General features: G+C 46.8%; 1 protein-coding gene across 1 annotated transcript; it reads left to right on the top strand.

Moving 5' to 3' along the window:
• Positions 1-9950: 9950 nt before the first annotated feature.
• KRT18 (keratin 18) lies at positions 9951-13747 on the top strand. The gene is made up of 7 exons (XM_028533178.2): positions 9951-10475; positions 11234-11316; positions 11615-11771; positions 12284-12448; positions 12556-12681; positions 12984-13207; positions 13558-13747. Exons 1-7 carry the CDS (start codon positions 10059-10061, stop codon positions 13673-13675), a joined length of 1290 nt encoding a protein of 429 aa, XP_028388979.1. The 5' UTR covers positions 9951-10058; the 3' UTR covers positions 13676-13747.

Here is a 13747-nt window from a genome sequence, read left to right as displayed (position 1 = left end):
ATGTATTAGGTGGAGCTTCTGTGACCTTCTTGGTAGTGTGGCATAATGTAATAGGTATCCTGTGAGGTTCAGTGACACAGCCTCCCCGTCACCCAAACTGGGTACTTAATGTGCGCCATTTTTGTGGGCTGAGTTCACCCTCCTCTTGCATTTGAGCCTCGGTTGCTGTTGGCAGATCAATAGGAGGGATTTACTCAGGTTAGTCAGGTGCAAGGTATAGCTGTGACCACTGACCTCCAAGCTTTGCCCTCCATGGAGGATCAGTTGTTCAGGGACCCACTAATTTCATTTTTAATAGTGAAAGATTGAATACTCTCCCCTCAAGATTAAGAACAAAACAAACATATTTGGTCTTACCACTTCTATTCAACATCATACTGGTGGTGTTAGCTAGTGCAATAAGTCAAGAAAAAGATATAGGCATACAGATTGGAAAAGAAGAAATAAAGCTCTCTTTATTTACAAATGAAATTATATTCTATGTAGCAAATCCTAAAGAATTTACAATAAAACTAATATAACTAATAAGAGAATTTAGCATGGTAGCAGGATGTAATGATCAACATACAAAAATCAATTATATTTCTATACTAGCAATGAAAAATCAGAAATTGAAATTGAATACACAATATTATTTACAATCATATTTAAAACATAAAATACCTTCCAATCAAACAAAATATATGCAAGATTTGTGTGCTGGATACCACAAAACATTAATGAGAGAAATTAAAGGAGATCTATATAAATATAAAGACATATCAAGTTCATGTACTGAAAACTCAATATTGTTAAGATGATAATTCTCTCTCTGAATTAATCTATAAATTAAATATAGCTGCTGTCAAAATCCCAGTGAGCTTTTACTTAGAAATTGAGGAACTGATGTAAATATTTATATGAAAAAGAATAACCAAAACAATTTTGAAAAATAGGAAATTTGGACTCACACTACCTGGTTTCATAAAGCTACAGTAATCAAGACAGTGAGGTATTAGCATAAGGATAGATATATACACACATTAATGGAACATAATAGAATCCAGAAATAGACTCACACAAGAGTACCAACTTAATCATTGCATAAAGAACAGTCTTTTCAACAAATAATGCTCCAACATTTGGAATCCTCAAGAAAAAAGAAATAATTTCAATCCATACTTCATATCATAGATAAGAATCAAGTCAAAATGTAAAACCTAAGCTATACAACTTCTAGAAGAAAACAAAGAAAAAAATCTTAGTGATCTCAGGTTAGGTAAAGATTTCTTAGATTGAACACAGACAAAAACACAAAACAAAAGAAATAATTGATATGGAAACTTTTTTAAAATTTAAAACTTCATGTCTTCTTGTAACATTTTTAAGAAAATACAAAGGTAAGCCACAGCTGGGTAGAAAATGTTTGCCAAACACATTAACTCAGATGAATCATAAGCCAAATATAAAGCCTAAAACCATACAACTGCTAGAAGAAAACACACAAAAAAATCTTTGCAACTCTTAGATAAGCAAAGATTTCTTAAATACAGCACCAAAGCATGATCTATAAAATAAAAACTTGATAAACTGGACTTCTTCAGAATTGATAACCTTCTTTCAAAAGATACTGTTAAGAAAATGGAAAGACAACCACAGACTGGGAGAAAATAGTTATGTCACATATGTGACGAAGAACTTAAAGCAAGATGCATAAAAAACTCTCAATATGTAATAATTTTTAAAAATGTTTTTAAATGGGCAAAAGACTTGAACAGACACTTCATCATAGAAGAGGTATAGATGATAACAAAAAGCACATGAAAAGATGTTCAATATCATTAGCCATTAGAAAAATACAAATCAAAACCACAATGAAGTACTACTACTCACCCTCCAGAAAAGCTGTAATTAAAAAAAAAAAAAAGACAATTCAAAGTGCTCATGAGGTTGCAGAACAGCTGGAACTCTCTCATGGACTGCTGGTGGGCACGCTAAATGATACAGCTACTTAAGAAAACACGTGGGCAGTTTCTTTTAAATTTTTTTTTAATTATTGTTATTCTAAGCTTCTTATAAAGTTAAATACACACTTATATAACCCAGAATCACATTTCTGGCTGTTTTATCCAAGAGAAATAAAAACATTTTTCGCACAAAGGCTTGTACACACAAGTCTATAACAGCCTTTTTTAAAAGGATTTTTATTTATATGTATTTTTAGAAAGAGGGAAAAGGAAGGAAAAAGGGGAGAGAAACATCAATATACAAGAGATATATCTAGAGATATATCTATAGTTTGCCTTTCACATGCCAACTGGGAACCTGGCTTGCCACTCAGATATGTGCCCTGACTGGGAAGTGAACCAGAGACCTTTCAGTTCACAGGCTGGCACTCAATCCGAGGAGACATACCAGCCAGGCTTGTTTATAACAGCTTTATATATAATTACTAAAAAGTGGAAACAACTCAAATATCCATGTGCTAGTGAATGATGAACAAATTGTGGTAACTCCATACAATGGAGTACAGCAATAAAAAGAAACAAACTACTCATTCATACAGTAACATGGAAGCATCACAAAAGCATTATGCTGAGTGAAAGCAGCCAAAGACAAAAGGCTACACACTCTGTGATTATTTCTATGACATTCTGAAAAAAAAAAATGTAGGGATAGATCAGGGATGGCCAGAGCTGGGGGTGGGAGAGGGAGACAGACTACAAAGGAACACAGTGAGACTTTGCAGATCATTAAAATGTTTTATATCTTGATTTATGGTAGCAATTCTACAACTGCATTCATTTGTCAAAGCCTATCAAACTGTATACCTGAAAAGGGTGAATGTGACTGTATGTGAATTATACCAAAAATCTGAATTTTTAAAAAGAAGAAAAAAATAAATGCAGGAAGATCATATGTTCAACTTTAGATCTAATAAATTTATTATTTCTGTGCATCTTCCAAATAGGGATAAAATCCAGTGACCAGCAGGAGATCCAGGTCTGAAAGTCAGAGGAGGGGGCTCTGTTGGATGCTATAACAGGGTCAATGCTGGTCCTTTGGTCTGGAAAGCCCTCTCCTTTACCCCCTTACCCCCCTAGCAAGTTCTTAGTCATTTTTTCAAGCTCTGCCCAAGCATTCCCTCTTCCATGAGGTTCTCCATCACCGCAATCTTTCAACACCTAAAATATGAGCTCCCTAAGAGCAAGCTACCTTATCTGGTTTTTCTTTGCTGTGTCTCCAGAGCCTAGAACATGTCTGGTATATGAGGGGTGCCTTACAAATAGTGAGTGAATGGATGAATTATTCCTTCCTTTGATAGTACTTTAGAACTTTTCATAACACCTGTATACTGTGTTTTGTTTGCCTAATTATCTATCTCTTCTAATAATCATCTATTTAATTATTATTTTTTAAGCATATCTTTGTATTTCCCAGCTCACTGTGGTACTGAACCAAAATGAGAGAGTCAAACCTCCATGCTGATGATTTTTCCAGAAGGAGGCAGGTGAACGCCCTTGAACAGCCCCTGCTCTGCTCCAGGCCCTACCATGCACGTTGAATTCCTGCAACAACAGATAAGGATACTGAAGCTTACTAACTTGGGCTCCTCACCTGACTACAGTCACTCCACAGGCAAACAACAGAGCTAGGATACAAACTCAAAAACAATCAATTCTCTTTTCCCATCCTCTCTTCCTTGAATTTTATTTTATTTTATTTTAATCATTGTTCAAGTACAGTTTTCTGTCCTTTACTCCCATTCCAGCCCACCCAACCATTCCTCCTCACTTCCTTCTCATTACCCGCCCCCCCGAGTTTTTGTCCATGTGTTCTTTATATTTGTTCCTGTAAACCCTTCCCATTCTCCCCTGAAATTCCCTCCCCTCTGGTCACTGTCAGTCTGTCCTCTACTTAAGTGTCTTTGACTATATTTTGCTTGTTTGTTTTGTTGTTTAAGTTCCTGTTAAAGGCGAGATCATATGGTATTTGTCTTTCACTGCCTGGCTTATTTCGCTTAGCATAATGCTTTCCAGCTCCATCTGTGCTGTTGCAAAGGGTAGGAGCTCCTTCTTTCTCTCTGCTGCATAGAATTCCATTGTGTAAATGTACCATAGTTTTTTGATCCATTCATTTACTGATGGACACCTAAGTTGCTTCCAGCACTTAGCTATTATAAATTGTGCTGCTATGAACATTGGGGTGCAAAGGTTCTTTTGGATTGGTGATTCAGGGTTCTTAGGACATAGCCCCCAGCAGTGGAATTGCTGGGTCAAAAAGCAGATCCATTTTTAGTTTTCTGAGTAAGTTCCATACTGCTTTCCATAGTGGTTATATCAGTCTGCAGTCCCACCAGCAGTGCACTAGGGTCCCCTTTTCTCCACAATCTCTCCAACACTTGTTGTTTGTTGCTTTGTTTATGATAGCTATTCTGACCAGTGTGAAATGGTATCTCATTGTGGTTTTAATTTGCATCTCTCTGATAGCTAGCGATATTGAACATCTTTTCATGTGTCTCTGGATCCTCTGTATGTCCTCCTTGGAAAAGTATCTGTTCAAGTCCTTTGCCCATTTTTTAATTGGGTTCCTTGTCTTCTCAGAGTGGAGTCATGTAAGTTCTTTATATATTTTGGATATTAAACCCTTGTCTGAGGTATCATTGGCAAATATGTTTTCCCATACAGTTGGTTCTCTTCTCATTTTAATACTGTTTTCTTTAGCCGTGCAGAAGCTTTTTATTTTGATGAGATCCCATTTGTTTATTCTTTCCTTTATGTCCCTTGCTCTAGAGGACATGTCAGTAAAAATGTGTCTACGTGAAATATCCGAGATTTTCCTGCCTATTAATATTTGACAAAGGGGGCAGCAACATAAAATGGAGTAAAAATAGTCTCTTCAACAAATGGTGTTGGGAGAACTGGACAGCTACGTGCAAAAAAATGAAACTTGAGCACCAACTTACACCTTACACAAAAATAAATTGAAGGTGGATAAAAGACTTAAATATAAACCATGACACCATTAAAGTCCTAGAGGAGAACATAGGTAGGAAAATCTCTTCCTTGAATCTTTAACTCCATGATTTTCAGCACCTTCAGCCACCCTCAAATGGCATCATCTGCTCTGATCCCAAAATCTGATAATCCCCTCTCTGACAGCCACATCCTTTGTGCCTTGTACAGCTGCTGTCATACTGCTCATCAACTCTCAGTCCCTGGGCTCTTCCTTTTTCACTGATGTCTTCCGGTGTTTCCTTTGTTCCCCACTCAACCCACCCCAAGAGTCTGTCATTTCATTCATGCTTTAGGCTTAGATTCCTTTGCTCCTGAGTTTCCACTACTCCCACCCTCTTACCTTTCAGTGAGAGATGCCCCAGGATATAGAATGTTTCTCACGGGGCTGGCCTCATAACAGAGCTATGCTGGGTAACCTCCCCCAAAACCTCAAAATCATTCACGTATCTTTTCATGTTTCCTGCATAATAGACCATGTATCTCAGCACGTATGCTGCAGTCTCCTCCTGCCTCTCATCCACTTTTGCCATTGGTAGAGAAGGCTGTGCCTGAGGAAAGACCACGAAGACAAGAGTCAGAAGGGGAAGAGGTCATAGGATTAGGAGAGGCTGCCCCTGCTGGGCTAGAGTTGGCTTTGCCAGAGAAGGCTGCAAGGGGGCCCAGTTAGGAGAGGGGGCTCCCAGGAGAGCCAGATTCCCAGGAGTCCGCTCCAGGCTTTAGCGCTGAAAATCCTGGGCAGCCCATGTGCTCCTCAGTAGTCAACTGTCTTTTCTTCCTTTGTCCCTGGGGAATATCCCCTTCCGTGCAAACCCAAATAAAGCAAGTATTGGGCTAGCCAAAATGTTTGTTTAGTTTTTTCTGTAAACTAAAAGATACATTTTTCACTTTTACCAATAACTTTATTGATTTGGATATTTTGAGTATGTTGGCTATCTCCCACGTGGTATAACGGTGGTTGTTCTCAATGTCTCGATTGAATTGCTGTCGAATTCAACTGGTCTACCCGACCATGAAGCATTGTCCAGTGAGAAATCTCCAGCATGAAACTTTGCAAACCACTTTTGACCTGTTCAATCAGTCACAGCACCTTTTCCATACACTGCACAAATCTTTTTATGTGTTTCAGTTGCATTTTTTTTTATTTTTAGAGAGGTAAGGGAGGGGGAGAGAGAGAGAGAGAGAGAAACATCAATGTGCGGTTGCTGGGGGTCATAGCCTGCAACCCAGGCATGTACCCTGACTGGGAATTGAACCTGCGACACTTTGGTTCGCAGCCGGCGCTCAATCCACTGAGCTACGCCAGCCAGGTCAGTTGCATTTTTACCTTTCTTGAAATAATATGCCAAAATGTTGCATATTTTCTTCCATCTTCAATATTAAAATGGCTACACAAAAAAATTCACCAATATTTATAAGTTGTTTTTTTTTAATTCACACTGTTCTGAATGAAGTTAAAGACGATTAAGTGCTACTAGAGCCATCTTATGGAAGAAACAAACTTTTTGACCAGCCCAATATATAAAAGTGCCAAAGCCTTTTTGACACTCCCAGCCGGGCCTGAGCCCTCAGAACCCCTCCCCCACTCAACACTGGACAGGCCTCCCCAGGGCCTCCAAATAGGGTAGGAACACCTCTGGAGAAATCCTCAAAGTCTTGACAGGATCAGCACAGGTCCTGCCCCCAACCCACATCATCCCACCTGCCTCCACAGCTCAGCTAACCCTACTCCTGGTCCCCCAGCCTCACCCTGTACCCTCTTTTCATTACTTGTTTGAATCAAAATCATTCCCAGTAGCTCTTAGGGCCCTCCTGGGAGGCCCACTGGCCTGTGCTGGGCCCTCCACTGTGGGGTGGCTGCGGGGGAGTCTCTCTGGCCATCTTGTCATCTTGCCTCCAGCCCTCCCCAATATAGGGACCTCTCACTCTCTCCCACACACCATTGGAGAAGAGGGTGGGAATCAGCCCCTTCCTGTTTGGGCTCTAAACCACTCTTTATCCCATACCTCAGTTGCTATTCTAAACTATTCTCCTCAGGGCTGAGCAAGAAATTTCCAGTCTAAATGTTAAAGCAAAGCCTGAAGGACTCCAGGCCTCAGGGTCCTGCCTAATCCCCTAATCTCCCATCTGGTTTCTACAGGAATGCTGGCTCCTTCCCTCTAGGGGAGAATGTGGGGTCGGGGGAATGAGCTGACCCACCCTTATCAGGATTATCTCTGAGTTTACTCAGTAGTTAAACCTGCCTCTCAGGTTACCTATTGTCCCTCCCTAAGACACTGGAATTCAGGGCAGGATGGGAGGGAGGTGAACCATTTCCCCCTCTCCAGGTCCCCCCTCCGCTGGGTCTCTTTACTCCAAGTGCCTTTTGACTTTGTTCCGGGAACCTCTGGCCAAGGCCCCTCCTCCTCCACCTTCTCCCAGGACCAGCCTCCCAATCACCCTTCCCTCTTTCAGCTTGCCTCACACCCCTCACTCAGAGAGCCCCAGTGATGGGGATCCCGGGAAGGACACTCCTCCCTAATGCCCCCGTCCCCAGCTCTCCCAGAGGCTCTCAGAGTAAAAGGCCCTGAACCACAGAGGAATCTGGAAATGATAGAAAAGGGCAGGTTGGTGCCGGAGCCTGAGGTTGGTATTTGCCCCATGCTGCAAGAGGTCAGGAATGTGGCCCCTGACATCAGCTGCAGGAGATAAGACCCGCTTGGCAGCATTCCTCCTCCTGCCCCTGGACTGAGCCTCCACAGACCCCCAAGGTGCTGAGCAGTTGGGGTGGGGGAAGGACCAGGGGAGGATCTGGAAAAGACCTTGGATAAGAATCCTGGAATTTGGGCCTGATCCCCAGTGGAATTCAAAGTCGTCCCCCCCCCCCCCCCCGGGGTCTTAAGTGAGGTAGAGAGAGCCCTTACTTACATCAGTGAGCCATCTTTACAATTAAATTAATCCTTCCCTCCCCCTACCTCTGCCCTCCTGGATGTGTTGGAAACCTACCCTGCAATGACTGATTAGTATTTGTTTAATAAATGAGTGAGTGATAATTAACATTTACATCCACTGCCCCCCAGGGAGATAGACTGAACAGGCTTTATTATTTCCCCTTTTACAAGTGAAGAAACTGAGTTCAGAGTTAAGTGATTTCCCCAAGGTCACACAGATGGCAAAGTACCAAAATTGGCTGATTTCAAGCTTAGCAAAAACAATGAAGGCAATCCATCGCAGGTGTAGTCTACACACTTTATGGTGCACGTCCGCACAGCCTGGCAGTGCTGGAGCCCAGGGGGACTGTGAGGGTGACCGCAGGAGAAACCCCTCTGACTGGCTAGCACCTCTAATCTCCCAGAAAACTTCCACGGAAAACGACTGAACATTCATTTGTATGCTATTTTGCATCCCATTTGCCTTTTGGCCTTCAGCAGGCCCTGACCCCCCCACCACCACCAGTCAGCCCCCACCCTCACCTGTCCCCGGCCACCTGCTGTGGAGTACTGTGGTGCTTTCCCCACTCAAAGGTGGCTGTCCTGGGACAACCCAGGGCCAAACTCCCACATCTGAGATGCCCTTCCTCCCTGGCTGGTCCACTGGCCTGGCTACTCCCCAGCCCCTTTCCCTCCCCAGGCCTACTGTCCCACCTGTTGCCACCTCTTCCGTTCAGCTGGCAGCTCAGTGAGAATCAATAGGTGTCCTCCAGAGCAAAAAGCACAGACAAGTGTGCAATGCCAGGCCCTGCCAGACAAACCAGCTGCTGGTGGGACAGACTCAAAGACCCAGTCCCTGGGGATTCCCCCAGTTCATTCAGTGGGAGGTGACCATCCAGCTCCAGGCGTACAGGGAGCAGTGAGAACTTCCCAATCTCCATCCTTTTCACCCATATCCTGACCTACGCTCCCTAAGGAGTCAGCCCCCTGGGGACAGGCTTGAGATCCCGAAAGCCTTCTGAGGAGAGGAAGGAGGGGCCCTGCAGAAAAGTCCTAGTAAGGGGGCCTGGCCACCAGGTCTGAGTCTCAGTCTGAATCTCTAGACTGTTTCCGCTGGGTGTGCGTGTTTGCCCTGGGGCCCCGTTCCTTGTGAGACACGTCACAATCTGCATGAGGGGGGTTTGTTCTCTGTTACCACTGCTGTTCTCCCAGCAACTAGAACAGGGCGTGATGCCCTGTTCTAGAGTAGGGGCTCAAAAACTATTTGTGAAACTCTAAGTGCTTGGATACTATTTGTTTACCCAGCAGTGCAGTCAAGGTTGGTTCACAGGTGGACAGAAGTGCAGACGTGTCCTATCCCCGGCTCCAATCACAAAGTGTTCAGTGGAAGTCAGGCCTCCCATGGGAGGGAGCTGGGGGTGGGAGGCAGAGTGAGGAGTGGGTTCAGGGAGTGAGTGTGTCTTCAGGAGTCTCCACACACCTGGTGCGTGACATGTACATGTGTGATACAGGCAGGAGTGTGTACTGGTGAACATGTGCGCGTGGGTATGTTTGGGACCCAAGTGTGCTGGGAGTCAAATGTGTAAACCAGCAGAGTTGGGGCTCAAGACTGAGTCTCTCTTCCTCTTCTCCAGCCCCCACCTTTTCTTCCCCAGGAACCCTGGTGCTCCAGGATACCCGCCAGATCCCCTCAACGTCAAAACTGAGGCTGCACACTGAGAACAGCTATAGAGGCTCACACCCCACTCCACTCTCCCATTCCCCAAAACTCCCAAATTCTCAACCGGCCAGCACCTCCTCTACCTGGGGAGGGGTATAATAACGTCATTTCCTGCCCTTGAAATCACAGCAGCCAGGGCCAACACCACTTTCTGCCCTTGTCCTTCTAGGTTAGTCACCCCCTTTCTAGGGAGTCGAGGGTGGCCTTGGCAGGGCTGTGCTGAGAGGGAGGGGGCAGGGTCTGAAACCTACGCCGCCCGTGCGGCCCGCGGGAGTCCACCTGTCGCCAAAGCACTGCGACACCGGGGAGGGGGCGGGGCCTGCCCGACGGGTCCCCAGCTCCTCCCTCCGCCCTATAAACTTAAGTCGCGGACCTGGCACTCACTGCAGCTTCAACCTGAGTCTCGGCGACTTCTCACCTTCCTCCCTGAACAACATGAGCTTCAGCACACGCTCCAGCTTCTCCACGAACTACCGGTCCCTGGGCTCCGTGCAGTCGCCCAGCTACCGAGTCCGGCCGACCAGCAGCGCGGCCAGCGTCTATGCAGGCGCCGGGGGCTCGGGCTCCCGGATCTCCGTGTCCCGCTCCACCAGCTTGCGGGGCACCTGGGGATCCGGGGGCCTGGCTGCAGGGGTGGCCGGGGGTCTGGTGGGCATAGGGGGCATCCAGAGCGAGAAGGAGGCTATGCAATGCCTGAATGACCGTCTGGCCTCCTACCTGGAGAGGGTGAGAAGCCTGGAGGCTGATAATCGGAGACTGGAGATCAAAATCCGGGAACACTTAGAGAAGAAGGGACCCCAGGTCAGAGACTGGGGGCATTATTTCAAGATCATCGAGGACCTGAGGGCTCAGGTAAGGGGCCGTGGAGGGAACAGCCCAACTCCCAGCCCCGTTTGCCCTCCACGCAGTACCTCGTCCTTCCCCTCTCCCAAGGATAGGAATTTTAATAGGGTGGGGCACATGGACTCCCTCCCCCACTTTCTGTCTCCACCCCACCGTCTGTCTATTGTTCAGGGAGGGTGTTAGGAGTGCCCTGGGTTTCCGCATTTACCCCTAGCCAGTGGGACCCCCAGGGGTGGTGACAGTATGAGCTGGTCCTTTCCCTGGAGAAAGTGGGAAGGGAAGGCCAGAGCTTGGGAAGTGAACAGCATCAAGGGAGGTGAGACAAGGCCCAAAAAGAGGACTCAGACACAGGTTTCTGACAAATGGGGACAGGTGGAGGGTTAAGCGGATGTGGTTAAGGCTGAGTCATACTAAGAGTACACTGGAGGCCTACCTGGGGGGTGGAGAGTGGGGAGGTGAGCAAGTGCCCTAGGAAAAAATGCCGGGAGAAGGCCAGGGAGAGGACTTGTATAGTAGTAGCTGCTCACCTCCAGTAGGCCAGCCAGCAGAGGCTCCAAAGGAGACGCAGCAGGAGACTGGTGGGAGCCCAGGTACTTGGGACTTCAGGAAAGGAGGGAACGGGGTGAAGGGCACAGGTGGAAGCTGATAGCCTCTGGCTATTCCTGGGACAGGGATGTTTTCACTGAGACATATATACCTTTCACACACTGAGCCCATCCCATCACTGACTTCTTATTCATGGAGCAATCTTTCTCACCAATCCTCAGATCTTTGCAAACTCTGTGGACAACGCCCGCATCGTTCTACAGATTGACAATGCCCGTCTTGCTGCTGAGGACTTCAGAGTCAAGTAAGGCTTGGGGGACTAGGCAGCTAGGGTTGGAGCTAGGAATGTTCTGCTTCCTGAGCTAGGTCAGCTAGAGGCTCAGAGTGGGATCTTGTTCAGCTGTGGGTGGAGCTGGGTGGATGAGATGCTCCATCAATCATTCATTCACATAACCCAGTTTAAGAATACTTAGGGCCAGGAATGGCGCTCAGAGGATTACCATCTGATTCCTGGATCAGTTTCTGTTGGCAGTGGCCACAGTGCTGCTCTTAGGGGGCATGATTGAAGAAGGTTCTAGATCTAATCACCTCTACTTCCACAGGTATGAGACGGAGCTGGCCATGCGCCAGTCTGTGGAGAATGACATCAGTGGGCTCCGAAAGGTCATTGATGACACCAATATCACTCGGCTGCAGCTGGAGACAGAGATAGAGACTCTCAAGGAGGAACTGATCTTCATGAAGAAGAACCACGAGGAGGCAAGCAGTGGCCACCGGCCAGGCCAGGAACTAGGGGCCAAGACAAGTCTGGGGGAATAATGAAACTACCAGCCTGGGCTCTTAATCAGACTGTGGCCATCCTCAGTGGGTAACCTAATGTACAACATGATGAAGTCAAGAGGCCATGGGTGAGAGAATAGATGAGGACGAAGGCAGAAGCAGCCAGCACAGGAGTGAGGGGTGATTGAGGAGTGAGCGCAGGTGGAGCCATCAGGGCTTCCTGGAAGAAGGCATAAAGAGGAGGTTTGTGGAAGGAGGGTAGGTGGAGAGATGGGGTGAAGTGAGGAGAGAAAAATTGCATGTGACAGGTGCGGGCAGTAAGTGGGTTGCATTTTACCCATCCAGAGAAGAAAGCCAAAAGGGCAAAGCTAAGAGTTTCCTGTTCTCTTCTCCAGCCGATCCTGTAGGCCAGGAAGAGCCAGTCACAGATGAAGAACCTTCCTAGAGCTCAACCTTGAGCCCCTTCTCACTTCCTCCCCTCTCTCCTTTAGGAAGTGAATGGTCTACAAAACCAGATTGCCAATTCTGGGTTGACCGTGGAGTTGGATGCCCCCAAATCTCAGGACCTCGGCAAAATCATAGCAGAAATCCGGGCCCAGTATGACGAGCTGGCTCGGAAGAACCGACAGGAGCTGGACAAGTACTGGTCCCATCAGGTACAAGACGGAAAGAGATGGACACTTGCTGGGCACAGAGGCCCAAGGGGGAGGGAGCAAGGGAGGCCAACAGAGAAGGAGGGACTTGAGCATCACATCTCCTGCAGATTGAAGAGAGCACCACAGTGGTCACCTCACAGACCGCTGAGAAAGACGCTGCTGAGCAGACACTCACAGAGCTGAGACGTGTGGTCCAATCATTGGAGATCGACCTGGACTCAATGAGGAATCTGGTAAGAGCGCTCACTCCAGCTGCCCCAACTCTTCCAGGTCCCTTGACCTCTGTCTGCCTCAGACCCATCCTGTCTTGACCCAAATCCTACCCCTTCCTTCATGAATTCCTTTCGCCCAGAAAGAGTTGTTACTCTGCGTTTCCTGCTGCTTCTACCTCCCTACCCTAGAAGCTGGCACAGAGCAGTTGCTCAAAGAAGTTGCAAAGAGTGAAGTCCTGAGTTCTGAACTGCTCTGTGAAAAGTTGCTAACTCTCCACTGCACCTCAAGGTTCACCCAACACTTTTCCCTATGCCCCCTGCAGAAGGTCAGTTTGGAGAACAACCTGAGGGAGGTGGAGATGCGCTATGCCATGCAGATGGAACAACTCAATGGGATCCTGTTGCACCTGGAGTCAGAGCTGGCCCAGACCCGGGCAGAGGGACAGCGCCAGGCTCAGGAGTATGAGGCCCTGCTGAACATCAAGGTCAAGCTGGAGGCTGAAATTGCCACCTACCGCAGCCTACTGGAAGAAGGGGAGGACTTCAAGTAAGTGGGGCTGTCCTTCCACCCACACCAGCTAGGGTCAAGATATCACTTCTCAAATCCTGAGCTTTTGAAAGCCCTGCTGAGCACCTTGCTCCTGAGTGCCCCTTTGTCTCCAAGCTAGTAACTGTTACAGAGGTTCCTTCCTGGTGAAGAGGATGGACTAAGTATTGCTCCTAGCTGTATTTAGAGTACACATGGAATTTGGCCTTGGGTTTCCCTTTTATGGAGGGAGTGGCCAAGGGGAACTTGGAGATAAAGGGGCACAGGGATAAGAGGCTTTTTTCCTCCACTTTCCTCATCTCCCTTCTCTGTGGGACTGTTTATAACTGAGATTTGGTCTCCTGTTACAGCCTTGTCGACGCCCTGGACAAGAGCCTCTCACAAACCATCCAAAAGACCACGACCCGCAGGATTGTGGACGGCAAAGTGGTGTCTGAGGTCAACGATACCAAAGTTCTGAGGCATTGAAGGCAGCAGAAGTGGGGCATCCCTTGGCAGGGCAGGAGGCCAATAAAAAGTTCATTGAAAGATTACTTTGCA

This window comes from Phyllostomus discolor, chromosome 2 (genome assembly GCF_004126475.2).
Source record: "Phyllostomus discolor isolate MPI-MPIP mPhyDis1 chromosome 2, mPhyDis1.pri.v3, whole genome shotgun sequence".
Classification (NCBI taxonomy): Eukaryota; Metazoa; Chordata; class Mammalia; order Chiroptera; family Phyllostomidae; genus Phyllostomus; species Phyllostomus discolor.
The sequence above is the reverse complement of the archived record's forward strand: the minus strand, read 5'-3'. Positions and strand labels throughout refer to the sequence as shown.